We start from the raw sequence: 19,440 nt of genomic DNA, 5'->3' as shown, positions 1-19,440 counted from the left end.
CACATACTTTTACTTAAAACTATATTTTTAGTTTTCTTTTTTTTTCTCCATTCATTTTCCCATCACTTTAATTGTAACAGTTTTGTTGAATTGTATTGTATCTTGAACTTGTTTTTTTTAAACTTGTATTATTTTGGTGGATATTTTGTCCTTGTTAATAATCGACTCTTGGCTGCATTGAACTGCATTGACGTCCACCTCTCAATCTTAGCTTCTTGTACATCGTCTTGCTGGAAAACGTCTGGAGTGATGAGTTCACAATAACAGTTTTATATTCCATTCACCGAAGAGCAGTTTTTTTTTTTCTATGGAGAAAATGTTCTATGTCGAGTTTGTTCAGACTGAGCAAAGTCAACGGTCTGAAGAAGAAACTTTCAGAGGAATTGGCCTTCGGTGCAGCTTTATAAAAGACACAGAGCCAACCTCCATTCACACACTATATCTTTTTCTTTCTTTTCTGCTGATCTTCATGCAGCAGACCTAGACTTTGAGAACCGCTGATTTACAGGAATTTTAATGCTTCTTGTATAGCATTCAGAAATCATTTAGAGTGTATTAAATATATAGACTTTGCAGAAAGAGTTAGTATTAATTAGAATCAAAGTTTATTTAATTGTTGTGTTGAAAATATTGTGCTCAGATAATGCATCAGCATCAAACTGAAATATTCCTAAGATATTAATTTACAAGACAAATTATTTAGAATCATGTTTACTAAAGAGAATAGTGTCACACTCTGCTGATGTAATACTTTCTTTGCAAGAAATGAAATTATATTTGTTATATGGCATTCAAAACATTTATTATACATGTTTGTTTTAGGGCTGCACAATATTGGAAATCTGGCATTGCAAGCTTTTGTTTTGCTGCAATAGATATTGCAATATGAATACAATTTAACCTAATAACTTGAGTAGCTCAGTTGTAAAGATTTTATTAATTTAGATTCACTGGTATTATCAAGTGTTTTATGCAGTGCATAATTTATAATAAATTCACAAGCAAAATTAAATAAATAAACAGGACTTTACGTTTTTCTTCGGCGTCCAACAGTACTCAAGTACAGAGATTTAACAATCAAACATAAAATAACGTGGTCATCATCGTAGAAACATTTTTTTTTTAAATAATACTACACTGTGCTTGTTCAAACTTACTTGAGTTGAAACAACACAGTCCTTATTTGTTTTGGGGACAACTTAATTGTTTTTTATTCAATCCACTTAAATTTGTACAAACCATTAAGTTAACTTAAACAATTTGTGCTGGGACAACAGAAAGGAATCTTGTGAAACCCAGCATTTTTTACAGCTACATAACAGTATCTTAATCTTTGAATCTATAATAAATGATCTAATCCTGTGATGTGACTAATGCAGATACAAACATTGCAATATCGATGCTCAAACGGTATAGTATTCAGCCCCAATATATGGTATGCATATTATACATAATTTGTCAAGATAAGTTCAGCTTTAGACTAATATGTTTTTTAAATGTACTGAAAAAAGTTCTAAACACAGGATGGCAAAAGTTAAGGGCTTAACATTTTATTCAAAGAGAAAAGGCTGATCAGGTCTGTCTTTTACAAACATACATTGTGAAAAAACACATTGCAATATCAATGCTCAAACAATATATTGTTCAGCCCTACTATGTATATAGATAGATATATATAGACTGTATAAACAGGCTTTGCAGTAAGTGGTAAATGCTACTCTTAATTATAATTAAAGTCAGAGTCAAATCAATGTAATTCTTCCTGAAGAACATATTCTGCTTAATTATACCGCAACTCAATGTAATTCTCCTTGAATACAATATTCTGCTCATATTATAATGTTATGGAAGTAAGCATTTTGTAAATTCACAAGAACCTTAAAAAAGGTTTCTGGTACAACATTCAGATATGTGTATGCAGGAAGTATGCAGAATATTCAGAGAAGTTATTTTAATTCTAATCAAAATGTTATGCAGGTCCTAAATTTCTTCTGTTCAAGTAGAGCATAGCCAATCTGGCCAAGATCCATCCAATCACCAACAATCCATCTCTATAAAACCTTCTTTTATTGTAAAGAGATGCAGCAAATTCTCCAAATTAAAATCCCTTAACTAAAAACCGTTACACAATTACTCAAGATAATAACAGACCAACATATATCTTTACATGGTCTTCCATTTGTATAAAAACTACTCAAGTGAAGGGGAGTGGACATAATGTTTATAAATAGACATGAAACTTTTGGTTTTATAGCAGAAACGCACTGAATAGTTGAATTGTAGTTATACTTAATCCATTTGGCCCAAAAGCCAACAAATGAAGAGTTCAGATGCAAGAACCTCCATATGTCTTCTGAAATTTTCTTCTAAAATAATCATTTTTGTCAAGCTTAAGAATAAGTTCTCAAGAATAAGTTCTTTTCATGGTCTTCAAAGTGAAATAACTCAACATAAACAAAAGAGGCTGAGAATAATGCTCATTTCTGATTTTAGACAGCACTTATTATTATTATTCATTTAATTTTCTCTGTAGCAAATATACTTTTAACAATGTTAAACTTGTCATTAAAACAACTAAACATGTATGTTGGAAAAAGAAATGCATACAACTAGAGTTTTTTTGTTGTTGTTTTAAACATTAAAATATTGGCGGTTCTTTTCGCTGTGGCGACCCCGGATTAATAAAGGGACTAAGCCGACAATAAAATAATTGAATGAATGAACATTAAAATATGTATGTAAGGAATAACTACATTTGATTTTTGTGGCAAGCAAAAAAAAAAAAAAAAAATTCCATTTGACCAACTGGTCCATTATCAAAAGTCCTTAATGTTTAGCCTAAATCCAGTTATTACTACATTAATTGGTGCCCAATGTGTGAGGTTAAATTATTTATATCAATGATGTTATTATTCGTAATAAAACCAATTTTCCCTACATTTAGTTTATAATGGCCTTAAAAGGGTATTAAAACGTCTTAAATTTTACATGGAGAAAATGCTGTTTCAAAGTAAATTTAAGTTAAATTTAAGTTTTTGTAAAAAAAAAATTAAGTGGCTTGAACGTAAAACAATTATAAAGTGATACAATTCAATTAAATTCATTTTTATTTCTGTAGCGTTTTTACAATGTAGATTGTGTCAACGCAGCTTAACATAGAAGTTCAAGTAAATTGAAACTGTGTCAGTCCAGTTTTCAGAGTTCAGTTTTGTTCAGGTCAGTGTGGTTTAAATTTCACTGCTGAAAGTCCAAACACTAACGAGCAAATCCTTCTGTGCACAGCTCCACAAGTCTCAATGAAGTTTTTTTCATGGAACCATTCATGCCAAAAGAAAATGTGTATGTAGATACATTTACATATAGGACAAAATGGCCTGGTATTATTCTTTAGCTTGTTTTCAAATCAAGTTGTCTTGCAATTAAGTTCCCTAAAAAATCTCCAGAGTTGTGTTGTTTCAGCTCAATTTAATTTATTAGTCTGAACAAGCAGCAAAATGATTCTTGAGTGTCCTACTTATTAGATAAGAACACCACATTCTCATTTGATAATACACTAAATATTTCAGACATGACAATTTACCAGAGACAATTTGATTTATAAGCTATGGTATAAGTCTATGACATGATTTTACGATAATATTTACAGTATAAGCTATTCTGAAGAAAATGATTCTTCTTCCCCTTCCTCCTCTTCCTCTTCTTCTTCTTGTATTTCTCATCTCTATGAAAATGTTAAAGCGTTACATCTACCAGAATGTTCATCCGTCTGTGCCACCAGAGGCATTCATCAGCTCTATAGTAAAGTTTTCACCGATTTATCAGAGAATTGATTTTCAATCGTAGCCCAGCGCAGGCTTTCCTTTGTTTTAGCTTCTTCTTTTTCTTCTGTACTTTCTTCCTCTCTTCAGTCCGGCTGAGCGCAGTCTTCTGTGTCAGCTTAATAAAGTCATTCTGCTCCGCCGTGTTTCTGCCGCTTGTACTCAGCAGAGTGCTACTTATTGACATTTTTTCATTCTGTTTCTTTTTTTCGCCCTCCCCTCACTGCATGAGTACTGTAAGTCTCTACGTATAGAGCTCGTCGAGGGACCGAGTTAGGCCTTTTTGTTTACCTCTCCATCCTACAATTCATGACAGTTGAGTATTTCCCTCCATCTCTGTCTGCATCTCTCAAGTGCTCCACGTAAGTCAACGAGCGGGTGAAAAGGAGGGAAGCAGACCATTAGAGCTAAAGGATAAGCAAGCCTTTCGAGGGTCCTTTTGTCCTTTCGCACGGAGGAGGCCTGTTTGTGCTACTATTGTTGGTTTTCCCCTTGATTTCATCTGGAAAGTATCATTACTGAACAAGAGGCTCTTCTGAGCTGTTTGAGGCCTTCTCCACTCGGTTTGTGAAATCATGTGTGTGTGTGTGTCTGAGGAGCTTTGAGGAGGGAACTTGAAACAGTTTATTTCCTGTGAGCAGTGGCAGTCTGGATTGGATTGAGATTGTAAAACATTTGTAGTTGCTGACAGTTTGAAACTGTTCTTATGTTTTCTATAGAATATATTTTGTGATTATTTTTTGTATAGTCGCTGCTTAATTCACATTTAACATTTTTAAGTATAACCTTTAGTATATCATTGGTAGAATAGATTTTTAAAGTGATTTTTACACTTGCACACACCAAATTGTTTATAAAAGTAATGTTTTAGTAGTATATTATAATACTATTTTATATGATCTTTAATCACTACCTGACAAAAGTCATGTCGCCGGTCCCAGTTGTAAGAGCAACAAATAATAATTTGACTTCTAGTTGATCATTTCCAAAAGTGGCAGAAGGTAGATTTTTTGCAGATCTGTTGAACTGCATCCCAATCATCACAAATACTGCAGAAGACCTATTGCAACACGCAAGGACCCAAGATTCTTACAAAAATCAGTCAAGTCTGGTGAAGGAAATATCATGGTTTGGGGTTACATTCAGTATGGGGGTGTGCGAGAGATCTGCAGAGTGGATCACAACATAAACAGCCTGAGGTATCAAGACATTTGTGCTGCCCAATATATTACAAACCACAGAATAATAAATGAATATTAACTTCTTTGCCATGATGACAGCACATACTATTTTTGTTATTTTGCAAGATGCTAATATTTAGCAGTTTAAAGTGCAATAAACTGTTCATATACAAAATACTGTAAAAAATGTCCTTACTCTTAAAAATCGCTTGAGAATAAATAATTAATTTACAAGAGTGTATTGATTCAGTTTTTTTTAGAGCATATACAAAATGTGCAATGTACCTTTTTATATTATTACTGAACATATAGTATTACTGTTTTGTTTACTTTAAATATTATTGAAATTATTATTTGTCCTTGAAAATTCACTATTTGATTTTTTTATCAGTAATAAAGTATTGCACCTTTATGAATGATGATATAAAAAATAAATACGCAGTTGAAGTCAGCATTATTAGCCCCCCTAAATTATTAGCACCCCTGTCTATTTCCCCAATTTCTGTGTAATGTAAAGAAGAATTTTTTGTTCAACACATTTTTTAAACATAATAGCTTTAATATCTAATTTCTTTCATCATTGCCATGATGACAGTATATAATATCTTACTAGATTTTTTTTTAGGATACTAGTATTCAGCATAAAGTTACATTTTAAGGCTTTATAAATTAATTAGGCTAGTTAAGGTAATTAGGCATGTTATTTTATAATAATGGTTTGTTCTGTATTTACCAAATTAAAATATATCATATATTTTAATTATATGTATGTATATGTATATATATATATATATATATATATATATATATATATATATATATGTATATATATATATATATATATATATATATATATATATATATATATATGTATATATATATATATATATATATATATATATATATATATATATATATATATATATATATATATATATATATATATATATATATATATATATATATATATATATATATATATATATAATTTAAAAATGTTCAGCTGATTGATTAAAAGGTGTTCGGTCACTGAGTATTCTGACACAAATATATCTCAAAATAATAAATATGAGGTAAGGAGCAAAAATGAATATCTGCAGAAAAAAAGAATATTATGCTATTAACTGTATTAAAATTGATTGAAGATTTGTAATCAGCCAAAGCTGTAATATAATAACATAATAATATACAACCCCAAAACATGTACTGTATGTCAGCACTTGTCAGTCCTTGTTAAAAATAACAGAGAAGAGGCAGCAAAAAATAGAGTGGTTTGAATTTCAGATTTCAGCGCAGGAACTATATATAAAAATGTATGCCAGCGGTGTGAATCCAGAATCATGCTGTGTGCCCAGAGCTATTGAGAAGCTTCTCTTAACGACCTGCTAGGGGCCGATGGCTGAAAGTAGAGCCCCAGCAAAACAACTGAGCCATCATTAAGGTCAGCCGCGCTAAATAATACAATCCCTGCCCTACAAGAAAACTCAGCTCTGCCCCCATTCCTTTCTTTTTTTAACAGGGAAACGACATTCGTTTGCATAAAACTTTCACGGCCATTTTGTTGAATTGTGCAATTTTCAAAAAATGCTGATGTAAGAATTCTTTTACGGTTAATTGAAAACTTTTCACATGATATAAACTGATCTGAAAAACCTGGAATGGTTTATGGTCAAAAGCACCTTGCCAAAAAAAAAAAAAAAAAAAACGGTGAGTTTAAGCGTTAGCGGAAGTCTTACTACTAATTTGATCCGTAGATATTTTGAGGTGACAAGGTTAATGCATCCATTTTTTCCTCATATCATATCAAATCAAAGCAATTTCCCTGGCCTTTATTCCCTCTATCTGTGGGTCGTAATCCTCTTTAGGGTCTTCCTGCAGCTATGTCCAGTTACTAAATGATGAAAATCTCATTCAGCTTCACTCAGTGGCTGGGCTAATGGGAAATGAGCACTCTTTGAAAAACAGCTAAGTGTTTTAGGCTGGGAGGAAAGTGGAACTGTTAATATCATTACATTTGAAGAGAGCGTTTGTAACACAGATTCTGTTTCTTAAATGAAGATTGGCCAGTGCATTATGGATGTATTGACGGCAGGCGTGAGCGAAAGATTAGTGGTATATCCAGGAACCCTCTCAGCGTAACCAGACCCTAATCTCTTAATTGTGTAGTTCTCTTTCAAACACTCAACAAGCATTAACAAAATTAGAATTTTTTTTTCCTCTCTCTCTCTTTCTCTCCCCCTCTGCTTTTTGAGGGTCGAGTGTGATTGATTAGTGTTTGAGAATCTCAAAGCATGTAGAAATATATGCTCAATTGAATTCAACTGGATTTTTATTATAGCGGTGCTTCTCAACTGGTGGGTTAGAGTCCAAAATGTGTTGCAGATCTCCTATCAGTTTGTGTTGTCTAAAGCGTATAATTACATATATAGTAGAAAGCTTTTCTGGAATCTTTGTTATTGACTTCAAAGGCCGCAAATCCAATCAAACTCTGATATTTTAGTATTTCTGATGTTATCTGGTAAGCTTGCAGATTCCGTCATGCTAATTTAGCTTGGCATCTTTAAAATCCTTGGCACAACAAATGAAGCGAAAGTGTGGTTTGTGCAAAGCAATTTGTGTGAATTATTAGCTGCTAAGGCCATGAAACCTTCAAGAGAAAGTTTTAAAGTTCAGTTTAGCTGTGTATTGTGGGTGTTATTAATAATATCCATATGTAATAATAAGAAATAAATAAAATAAGACATTTGGAAGCATTCACAGATGCACATCATTTAATTTTGGCACAGTACAGGAGGAAAGTATATTAAATACTTTTATTTATTTGTAATGAGAGCTGTTTTTGTGGTTATATATGGTCAAACATTTACATGTATCATAATATTATTAAGATATTACCAAATTCTAGGTCAAACGGAGTTATATTTGCTTGTTTACCAGCATATTCCAGACATATGTTTTGTCAACCAATGGCGTGACCATGTTTGAGATTAATTATGTTTTCATCAATTTATGGTTATAAAGGTTATTGTAGATATGTCAACACAATCTCAAGGCAAACTTTTTGAATTAGTGGCTAATTCATATAAATTCGTACAATCTAATTGGCGCTATTTAGTACGATTTGCTCATCAACCAATGACAGTTGGGTTAAGGGGTGGGGTTTGGTGCCACACCTCCTCTTTAAAATCGTATATTTTCTTACTATTCAATTCAATTCAGCTTTATTTTTATGTATAGCGCTTTTACAATGTAGATTGTGTCAAAGCAGCTTCACATAAATGGTCATAGTAACTGGAACAGTGTAGTTCAGATTTTAGTGTTTAAGTTCAGTTCAGTTTAGCTCAGTTCAGTGTGATTTAATCATTACTGAGAGTTCAAACACTGAAGAGCAAATTCATCGATGCATAGCTCTACCAATCCTGAACCATGCGAGCCAGTGGCGACAGCGGAGAGGGAAAAAAAACTTCACCTGATGGGAGTGAAAAAAAAAAACCTTGAGAGAACCAGACTCAGTTGGGCACGACCATTTTAATTTCTCCGCTGGCCAAAAGTCTTGTGCAGAGCTTCAGTCACCGCGGTGGAGGCTGGAAGATGGCTACTACTGAACTCGTACAAATTCATACGAATTAGCCACTCAACTGACAAAATGTAAAATTCTTACTTTTCTCGTGAGATTAGGCTGGATATGTGGCACTATAATCTCATGCTAATAAAAACTAAGTACTACACATAAGCTATTTAAAACAGCATCGGCTATCACTAGACAACAGGGATTTACATTTTACATTTAAGTGTTTAGCAGAGGCCTTTAGCCATAGCAACTTAAAAAGTTCAAAGGGGCAAAACAATCCATCAAAGAGTCATAACACATAATGCCTGGATTATTAGACAACTTGATTTGAAAACAAGCTATAGAATAATATTAGGCAATTTATTACCCATATGTAAATGTAGCCTATATGTGTATTTGTGTCTACACACACATTTTTGGCATAATATGACTTTATTGGCATTTTTGGCATAATTTGGCATAATATATATATATAGTCATAGCAGTCATTTGTGAGGAAAAAAAAAAGAAATATGGAAATATGGGTTTCTGCCCGACAGCTATAATAATATACAGTATTCATATTTTTTAATACATTTTAAACATAAATTTCAATAAATGAAGATTAACCTTAAATTTAAGCTATACTTTAAATTTCATGTTAAATTTAAAACATATTTCATTAACTGAATGTTAATATAGTACAGTCAACGCAAATTAAGTACTAAAACCTATTTTGTACATTTATAATGTACTAACCGCCATTTAAAAAAAATGAAGGTGCTAGGGATAAAACACATACTTATCACAAGCTGACATAAATAATAATGCAGAAAATAAGGACACTAACATCATCATGGTAATACACAACACTGAAATAACCCAACAAACATTTAAAATATGTAGCTAAGATTATACAAAAAACTAAGAAACATCAAGCATTTAAAAAAAGTCAGTTAATATTTCCCATTGTAAATTATGTGGACTGCACTTATATTTCACTTATATTTGAGATATATTTTTAAAAATCTGATTTGTTGATATGCAATTGTTTTAAACCAAAATATTGTATGTTTATATTCAGCACAGACCGATTTGTTTACTTTTGCACAATTCTTGTTCTGTATCGAGTCTCCACTTGAATCCCAATCTGAAATCTGTATCCTGAAGCAAAACCAGCTGAGAAGCACTTGCTCGATACCATTACCATTATTTAAAAGGAAGAGCAAAATACTGTTATGCGTACCATTTCTAGCATGGAAACAATGTCTTGCCTGTCTTATTCCCTGCTCTCTCCACCTTTTTGCATGGTTCCATGTTGCAAACCTCAGTTTTGACAGATCTCATTTTCTCTCCCCTCAGCCCCGCTCTAGATGATTGACTTGTAATTACTGAAGGGAGGTGCTGTATTTGGTGTGTAATGTGTTACTCTAATTTGTATGTCTCTGTTGACAGATTCCAGGACAACCAATGAGTTGTGATACGGACCAGCTAAGGGTAAGTGAAGCCTCCTCTGTGTCTTTCTGTGTGTGTTTTGTGCCGCCATTGTGCTTCTGGATGTTGTTGCTATCGACCTTTTAATGAATCCATCCATTGCGATCATGAAAACCACAGCTCATTTGTGTTAAGATAAATTATTTCAATGCTTTTTTTTTCTTTCTTGGTGTCGTGTTTTCTTTTGTGTTCGTTTCAGCAGCTCAGGAATTGAACATAAAGGATGTTAGTTAACTAATTTTGTTTCTGAATGTTCTTGCTATCGACCTTTTACTGAGTGACTCCATGGTACTCATAAAAACCTGTGGTTCATTTCTGCACAGATAAATTATTTAGATTTTAGGTGGTGTTAGAATGCATTTTTGTCTTTTTTTGTGTTCATTTCAGCATCTCAGGAACTGAACAAAAAGGATACACACCAATGTATTGCGAAGTCAATAAGCCCTATCATACACCTGGCGCAAGAAGGCACAAGATATGTTTGGTGCGATCTGTTGCTATTTTCAGACCAGCGCAACTCAAATTTTTATGTTTTGCACCACATTTTTTAAATAGCAAATCCATTTGTGCCACTTTGTAAACTCATGGGTGTTCCGGTCTATAAAGGAGGTGTGTGAAGATGTATTGTTGGCGTGGTGCTATTTTGATTAACTGAAATAGACTGCGCCATTGACCAACTGAAAGCTGGTCTAAAGTCCAACGCGCGTTAGTTATGCACCTATGCAGGTCCAAAACATGTAAACATTGCTTAATACACAAAGGATGTACAACAATACACAAAGATCTTTACATGAAAAAAAATTAAAGGATTAAAATGTAACAATAATTGTTATTTTCTACATAAGTATAAAAACCACTACATCCATGTCATCTTTATGTCGAGGGAGCTTTTTTCAGTTTTTTCATGACAATTTGAATTTGTATAATATTATTATTATTATTAGTATTATTTATTATATGCTTATTTAAACTTGTTTATACAAGAGAAAGCTCTTGATTGGTTAACACTGCACAAATGTCTGCTGAAGTTCAGATTTTCCAACTAGAGCGATTCGCGTCAAATGCGTAAAACGCTCAACTCACGTTGCTTCATTCGCATGACTTCATTTGCGCGTATCGTGTCACAGAATGTCTATTCGCATCTTTGCAATAACTTAACTTGTAAATCACTTGCGCTTGACATGTCATCCATGTCTGGTGTGAACGCAGCCTAAAAGGGAATCTGAAATGAGACGTTATGCTCAAAACACACCCTTAACTCATTAAGAGAATAAGCACAGCCCTGTTAGACCAGCGCAAAGCCTATCTTTCCATCCTTAAAATAGCAAAAGTCGATTTGGATACGCTCTTAATGCATTTCCGCCATGCGCTTTAGACTTACAGTAGGCTTAAATATTCAAAATAGAGCCCATTGAGTGAAAATTATTTGTCTTTGTATGAATGCACTGTTGTTTTGTTTTTGGATGGTGTTGCTATGGACTGTTTAATGAATCACTCTAAGCTGATAAAAAAATTTTTTAAATCAGTTTATTTATGAAAAGATTTATTATTTAGACTTTAGGTGATTTTTACTGCATTTTTGTGCGTCACTTATTGCATCTTAGTAACTGAACATAAAGGATACTCAATTCTATTCCAATGTAATTGTGCTGAAATAATTTACTTTTATATCGGTTAACTAAAGTTTTGTTTCTGAATGTTGCTATCAACCTTTTAATTGTTCATGTCATGGTTATCATAAAAAATGTGGTTTATTCCTGTAAAGACAAATAATTTTCACTTTAGGCAACTTTTAAACGCACTTTTAAATGAAGTTTATTTCAGCATCTCCTGAACTAAACCTAAAGAATACACACAGATGTGTTGCAAAGTCATTGTGTTGAAAAAATTTGTCTTTACAGGAATGCACTGCAGTTTTGTTTCTATCAACACGTTTTGCCAGTTTAGTGGCTAATTCGTACGAATTCGTACGACTGAACTCGTAATGGTACGATTTTAAAAAGGAGGCGTAACACCTGACCCCACCCCTAACCCCAACCGTCATTGGGGGATAAGCAAATCGTACTAAATTGTACGAATTAGATCGTACGAATTCATACAAATTAGCCACTAAATGAAAAAGTTACGAATTGCCGTGAGATTTTGTTGGATCAAAAATTAAAACAACTACAACAGGTAATTCATGTAAAGATATATATATATATATATATTTCAGATGTAATCTAAACATCTTACAAAAAGAATACACAAAAATGCAGTGTCAAAGTAAAAAAAAAAATAATAAAAATTATATATATATATATATATATATATATATATATATATATATATATATAATTTTTATTTTTTATTTTTTTACTTTGACACTGCATTTTTGTGTATTCTTTTTGTAAGATGTTTAGATTACATCTGTAATAAATAACTAAAGTTTAGTTTCTGACTTTTTTTCTGAGTTTTGTTTTGTTCCTGAATGTTGTTGCTATCAACTTCTTAGTGCTATCACCCTCTGAAGATGGGTGACTTGATAATGCATTTTTGTTTCCTTTATGTTCATTTCAGCATCTCGTGAACTGAAAATAAAGGGCATACAAAATTGAAAAATCATTGCAAAAAAATTGCTAAATCATTGAGTTGAAATAATTTTACACTGTTAACGATTTTTGTAAATAACACATATTTACCTATAATATAAACTGTATTTTACTGTGGGACAGTAATGCAGCATGTTACTGTATTCTATAATTACATTGTGAAAATTACTCTATATTTGACAGTAAAGCTATACATACAATACTGTATATGTAAGTATGATACTTTGCTGCAACTGATTTACAGTAAAGTTACTGGCGAACTGCTTCCAGTAAGTTACTGTAGATTATACAGAAAAAAATGTTAACAATGTACTTTAAAGAAATGGACTGCAGTTTTGTTTCTGAATGCTATTACTATGGACTATTTCATGAATCAATCCAATGTGATTGTAAAAAAATGCAGTTAATTCATGTAAAGATAAATTATACTGACTTTAGGTGACTTTAGAATGTATTTTGTGTATCCTTCCTGTTCATTTAAGCATCTCAGAAACTGAACATGAAGAATACCCAAAATTTTCCTTTAAAATCATTGTGTCTATATCATTTGTCTTTACTAGAATGAACTGCAGTTTTGTTTCTGGATTTTGTTGTTGTTGTTGTTGTTATTGTTGACCTTTACATTAATCAATCCATAAAAACTGCGGTTCATTCGTGTAAAGACAAATTATTTTGACACGATGACTTTAGAATGAATTCTTGTGTATCCTTCATGTTCATTCCAGCATCTCATACTGAGAAGATGATGATTTTAAATCAATAGGCAGGAGCAACAATGAAAAAAAAAGCCCTTCAGTTTTACTCTCATACCAAACCTGTTATTCTCAGCTGTGTCCATATTAAAAATACAACAAAGCTTTACCTTGCCTTCTCATTAAACTTTAATGGTGGCTCTCACTCACCGGCCTGAAAAAGCCAGGGTAGCAAAGGTGTCAGCTTGGCTCCTGATGAAGACCCTCCCAAAGATCTTCATCTTCTTCAAACACACCATGAGCTTGTGTCCTGCAGGATCATGGGGAAGATGTGTAGCCCATGCAGAAGACGAGGAGCCGCAGTCCCTCTCTCTGCTGTAATTTATCATGCTTTGGGGAAGGGGTTTAAATCTGATAGGGCTGATATGATTAATGCACAGACCTTCCTGCTCATGCACAGCCATCACTCTAATTCTGCTGCCAACTACTTTCTTGATTATTTGTTTGTTTTTTTACATGATATAGTGTTACGTTTCTAATGAAATTAGAGCAGTACATGTGGACTAAACAAATATTTTATATAGTATATACATTATACAAAATCTTGTTAAACAAAAAGTGTAATAATGATATTATTATTATTATTATTATTATTATTATTATTATTATTATTATTATTATTATTATTATTATTATTATTATTATAACCCAGTGTTGCTTGGTTAGTTTGGCTCTTGTAAGCATGCAAAGCTATTATTGTTTAACCGTCTCATATATTTTTGGTGCTTAAATAATTCTAACAAAGTTGAATGTGTTTATTATAGTAAATCTAAAAATTAAAACTAAAAATTAATATTATACTGAATATCTATTGATGATGAACCAGCATTTGTAGAAACAAGAGAAAAGATACATTAAACCACCCCCAACATTTGTTTAATTACTGCAGTAAATCTTGACTTAACCAATAGGGATCACATAATGTGTATTATAAAAATAAATATAAATATATAATATAAATAAATATCATATCTTGTTTTTAATATGCCATTTAATCTGTAAAAATTTGCATGGAAATAAATAATCAAAAACTTGCCTTTCAGATGACTATAATATTCAGGGGCAGATTTAGTTATTTAGGGACCCCAATCCATTCCAGCCATAGGGCCTTATACCGTCCTAAAATGCACCGTTTGTACTTTTAACCATTTAATGATTTTTTTTTTCTGATATCACTCAATCTCCTTTTATATGTTTTATCATAATGAATTATCTACATTTTAAATAGTTTGTTTTCTTAAAATGTATTCACATCTGATAAATATAAATAAATAATGTGATGTACTTGATTTGACTGCTGGACTGCTCCATGATAGAGATGTGAGACAAATTTATGTAGCTGTAATAAATATATTAAAATTCTATTTTATTTAAAATGATGTTATTGGTATTATTGATACCTCTAGGTCTTTATTAGGGCACCAAATTTGGACCGTTACTTTACTTATTAGTTAAATCTGCCCTTGATAATATTACTAATAGTTCTACTGCTACTACTACTACTACAACTATTACTACTATTACTACTATTACTCTTAATAATAATAATAATAATAATAATAATAATAATAATAATAATAATAATTGAATTAATAAATTAATAAATTAATAAATTAAATTAATCAATTAATAAATTAAAATAAATATTAATTAAATAATATTTATATGTATACAATTACAACAGTGAATTTGGACTAAACCAGTAATGAATTAAGTCTGCCCTTGATAATATTACTGATACTTCTACTACTACTACTACTACTACTACTACTACTACTACTACTAGTACTACTACTACTACTACTACTAATAATAATAATAATAATAACTATAATAATAATAATATAAATTAATAATTTAATGAATGTATTAATAAATAAAATAAATTAAAATAAATAATAATTAAATAATATTTTTATTTATACAAATATTTAATGATTAATATTTTTTGTTTACATCAGTGAATTTGTACTAAACCAATAATGATCTAACACAATCTGTATTTTATTAAAACAACCTCAACAACAACAACAATAATAATAGCAACAATAACAATAATAGTAAGACCGATCTAATTTACTATGATGAAAAAGCTCTTCTTCTCATCCTTTGCCATCTCATTTCCTCTTTTTAGTGACACACTCATTAATCTGAAGATGTTTCAGAAGAGCTTTTTGGAAGCTTGCCTTTCATTTAGATTATTTGAGAAGGATTGAAGATGGTACTTAGCATTAGCTTTTTCCCCCCCTGTTGAAAACTTTTTCTTTATTTTAAATGATGTTTTTGTCATAAAAACAAATGAGGTGCACTACTGCTTTAAGACAGTTTAGCTGCTGCTTTAGACTTGTGTCTTTTTAATTGGGTTAAAGGGCACAATCGGGACGAGGAGACGGCAGCTGAACATAAATGGACATGTCAATAAAGCACCACTCACTTTCCATGACCATTAGACCTTTCGTGCCCCGAAGTAAAGCGGCTTAACGAAATTGTATGCTGAAGTATGTTTATTTTGCTCGGGTGCACAAACAATGGACTCTACATTATACCTGCTATTTATCTTCATTTAATCAGTCAACAATCAGTTATTGTTTTCTGAATGTTCTTGTGAGTATTGACCAGATCTCCTACTGTACTAATCGTTTCATTACAAAGAAAACCTTTGCATCTTGTGTTTAGAAAAATGTTGAAAAAAAGTCATTCCTTTTTTTTTTGTTATCTCTTCCAACATTGTTAAATAGTGCTCTGTTTTATTGTTTTTTTCTCTCTCTCTAAATAAGTGGTTATTATTATTATTATTATTATTATTATTATTATTATTATTATTATTATTATTATTATTATTATTATTATTATTATTATTATTATTATTATTATGGTTGTTTTTTATTATTATTATTATTATTAATATTATTATTATTGTGTTTTTTATTATTATTGCCTTTATTTATATTATTATTATTACAATTAATATTAATATTATTATTTTTGATATTATGTCTATAATTGCTACTTGCTGTCCTTTAGATAAAATAACGTAAATTGCTACAATATTATAATAAATTAATAAATAAACTCTAAATTATGATGAAAATGCATTTAAATACATAATTTACCCAGAAATTACACCGCAATTAATGTCAATATTCAAGAAATATTATGAAAAACATACACAAAAAAAAATTTAAAAGGAGTTTTTCCTAAGTTAGCAAGTCAGCATTTTCACAGGCCACGTTTATGATTAAAGTTGCATGGCATGCTAAAATATGCTTGAATTATTAAATTTTCAGGGCATTTTTTCTTCTATAAAGAAAGCCATTGCTTCCTAACCCTATTTACCTTACTGTATGTTTTATGTTTCACATATTCATTTATTTACATTTGATTTATTATTTAATATAAAACTACACTATAGGGCTGTTAATGTTGTCAATTAAATGTTTTAAAACATATTCAATATTATGTCTAAAATCAAAGTCCCTTACCCCTGGTTTCACAGATAAGGCTTAAGGCTTGTCTTAGACTAAATTAAGCTGCCTTGAAAAAAACCTGTTTAAATACCCCAAATTAATACCTGTAAGTTGTATAGCTTACGCTAAGGCTTGTTTGTGAAACTGAGCCTTAATGTTACATACTTGTCATTGAAAATCAGTCATCCTTTCATATTGATTAACTGGACTGTAGCTAATTTGTAAATATAAAAACACAATGCGAACACATTGAGTTTCTTTGGTGAGATTGTACAGTACGTGTTGATTTGTTTTACTGTTTCCATGACAGAACTTTGCAACTGTTATTATTCAATATCAATCACCATTTACATATAAGAAACTAAATCTGTATAATTGTCAACAAAATTTACTGGGGTTTGTTACAGTAGTTTGATGTTTTAAGTGTTGGAAACAATTCCTCTTGTTTAGATTACTACATCTGAATAATTATTGACAAAATCCGCTGAGGTTTGTTTTTTTGATATTTTAATCAAGCTACTTATATAAATGGGCAAGTAAAATTCTCTTTCATTTGCCCCTTCAAAAAAAAACTCCACTTGTCATGTACAAGTGTAAATGTCATGTTGTATAAAATTCAATCTGCCAAAGTGGCTAGTGGGAGTGACTGAGTTGCATGCCACCACTGAAATCCACCCTCGTTTGAAAGGTTGGCAGGTATTACTGCCAAACCCCGAATACAGTAGTATACACTAGAAATCATTCATACCGTGAATGGGCTTTAATATGTTAAAACTCTAATAATGCTGCATAGCAGAAATGACCCTATATTGCAGTTCTTATTTGTTTCTAATATTGCTCTCTCCAGCGTTTGCATCTTTACCTGTGGTAAAATCACTTTACACACTTCAATATGATGTGTGTATTTGTGTGTTTGCTGTACGTGTGCCTGAGTCTGAGCCGCAAGCTTAATTATTTTGTCCTCACACTCTCTTTTCCTCTCACTTTGTAATGGATGTACTTTTTTTATTGTTTTCCTTTAAAAGGGAAGTCAAATAGCTTCCTGAGGAGAATTTAATATTTAAATTTCCCTCCGAATTTAATTTCCCTCATAAATAAACTGGCAAATCTTTTCGCATTTGTGTCTCATGCACATAAAGCCCCCAAAAATGGACCTTGCTCGGATTTCCATTTTGTCCCCTCTTGGTTTGAAACCCATTTACAAAAGCTTTCTTGTTTTCCGCAGCTCTGGAGTTTCTCTCTAATACCTGCGTTTGATTAAAAATGCCCCATCCCTCTTTTGAACAATGGTAATGAGTTTTAGGCTGGTACTGTATGTGCGCTGTAGCTGGCTGCGTGTCTGCTCTCGGAGTAGCAGTAGCGTGGTGGAGTCAGCAGATGGCTGTAGAAAAGTGCTGGAAGGAGGCAGCCAGTGCGTCAGAGCCTGAGCAACCCGAGCGGGAAGGCCTTGGCCTCAGTACACGCTGCTTTTATCTCCAGCACATTCACTTCGGACGACTAGGAGGAGGAGGAGGAGACCGAGACGAGGGAGAGGGGGATAAAAAAAAAAACACACACACACATCCAGGCTGCAGAGTCAGGTGCAAGCTCCACATTTAGAAGAGGGTGCTGCATTCTCAAATTCTTACCTCGTTTTCATCCTGTTTTTTTTTTTTTTTTCGTTGCGCTGAGATTGCTATTATTTATTTTTAATTCTTTTAAAAGAAGTTACGAGGTTACTTTATATATATATTTTTTGCCTTCATACTGTCACTCAGGATGCAAAAATGAGTCTTTTGGTTTCTTACTGAAGCCATCCTCTGCGCATCAGCTTCCGGACGAAAGCCTGTGAGGATCCCAGCAGGAAAAGTCCTGTTTGTGAAGGGGGGAGATCTGTTTCGTATCGTCCTATCAGCTTTGCGTACCATTCTTGAGGAGAAACCTACACCATCCCTCTCTCTCTCTCTTTCTCTCTCTCTGTTTTTCTCTGGCACTTTGAGTGCACACTTGTACTGGACTTCCTTGGTGCACGGATCTTCTCATTAAATAGATACGTCAGGAATTGGCGCCTAAGCAGGGCTTGTCAGTGAAAGGGTGAGGAGGACCAACTGGAGATAGACCAAAAAAAAAAGAGAAAAAGAGAGCAAGAACAAGACTGCTAGAAGCATCTCAAATCTTGTGAAGTAGCTTCTTCTTCCTCCAAGTGTCAGTTTTAATAAGCTCTATTATAGTGATATAATAAATTATACAAAAGAACTGTGAGCCTGAGAGAGTGGAAACAAGAAGGATTCAGCCGGGTTTCTGTCGCTGAGCTCCAGAAGTTAAAAGAGGCATAGTAAGGAAAAGCGTCTCCTCGCTGCTGGAGAATCCCTGCCTGCTCGCTCAAGATGATGATGTATTTGTGGGTAAGTACCTACCATGTACGTGTTTGTGTGTGTCGTTATTGACGTCTGTGTGTTTTCTCGTCTGGTGGCTTGAGCTTGTTTTGTTGGCGGTCAGAAATCAGTCCGTTTGATCCTCTCCACACGCGATGCGCTCTGTTGCGTGGTGTTTGCAGAGCGCTTGGCAATCAGTCATTTGAAAGTTTCATCCCTCTCTCTGGTCTCGT

The 19,440-nt window shown here is 32.4% G+C and overlaps 2 protein-coding genes across 25 annotated transcripts in view; one reads left to right on the top strand and one right to left on the bottom strand.

The window, feature by feature from the left end:
- LOC147845640 (uncharacterized) overlaps positions 1-13,815 on the bottom strand; it is a 33,969-nt gene extending 20,154 nt beyond the window's left edge. Inside the window, exon 1 of the mRNA XM_087244594.1 lies at positions 13,537-13,815. Coding sequence (XP_087100720.1) covers positions 13,537-13,790 — 254 coding nt within the window. The 5' untranslated portion in view covers positions 13,791-13,815. The remainder of the gene's footprint in view (positions 1-13,536) is intronic.
- rbfox1 (RNA binding fox-1 homolog 1) overlaps positions 1-19,440 on the top strand; it is a 445,822-nt gene that overhangs the window by 159,760 nt on the left and 266,622 nt on the right. For 15 of the 24 annotated variants that reach the window (XM_087242557.1, XM_087242570.1, XM_087242556.1 and 12 more), the window contains exon 2: positions 10,005-10,046. In XM_087242557.1, the coding sequence (XP_087098683.1) occupies positions 10,005-10,046 (42 nt within the window). Of the gene's footprint in view, positions 1-10,004; positions 10,047-18,406; positions 19,238-19,440 lie in introns of those variants that run through there. The other 9 variants (XM_087242569.1, XM_087242573.1, XM_087242583.1 and 6 more) reach the window with 1 other exon arrangement.

This window comes from Danio rerio, chromosome 3 (assembly GCF_052040795.2).
Source record: "Danio rerio strain M-AB ecotype USA chromosome 3, GRCz13ab, whole genome shotgun sequence".
NCBI lineage: Eukaryota > Metazoa > Chordata > Actinopteri > Cypriniformes > Danionidae > Danio > Danio rerio.
This window is presented reverse-complemented; position numbering and strand designations above follow the sequence as displayed.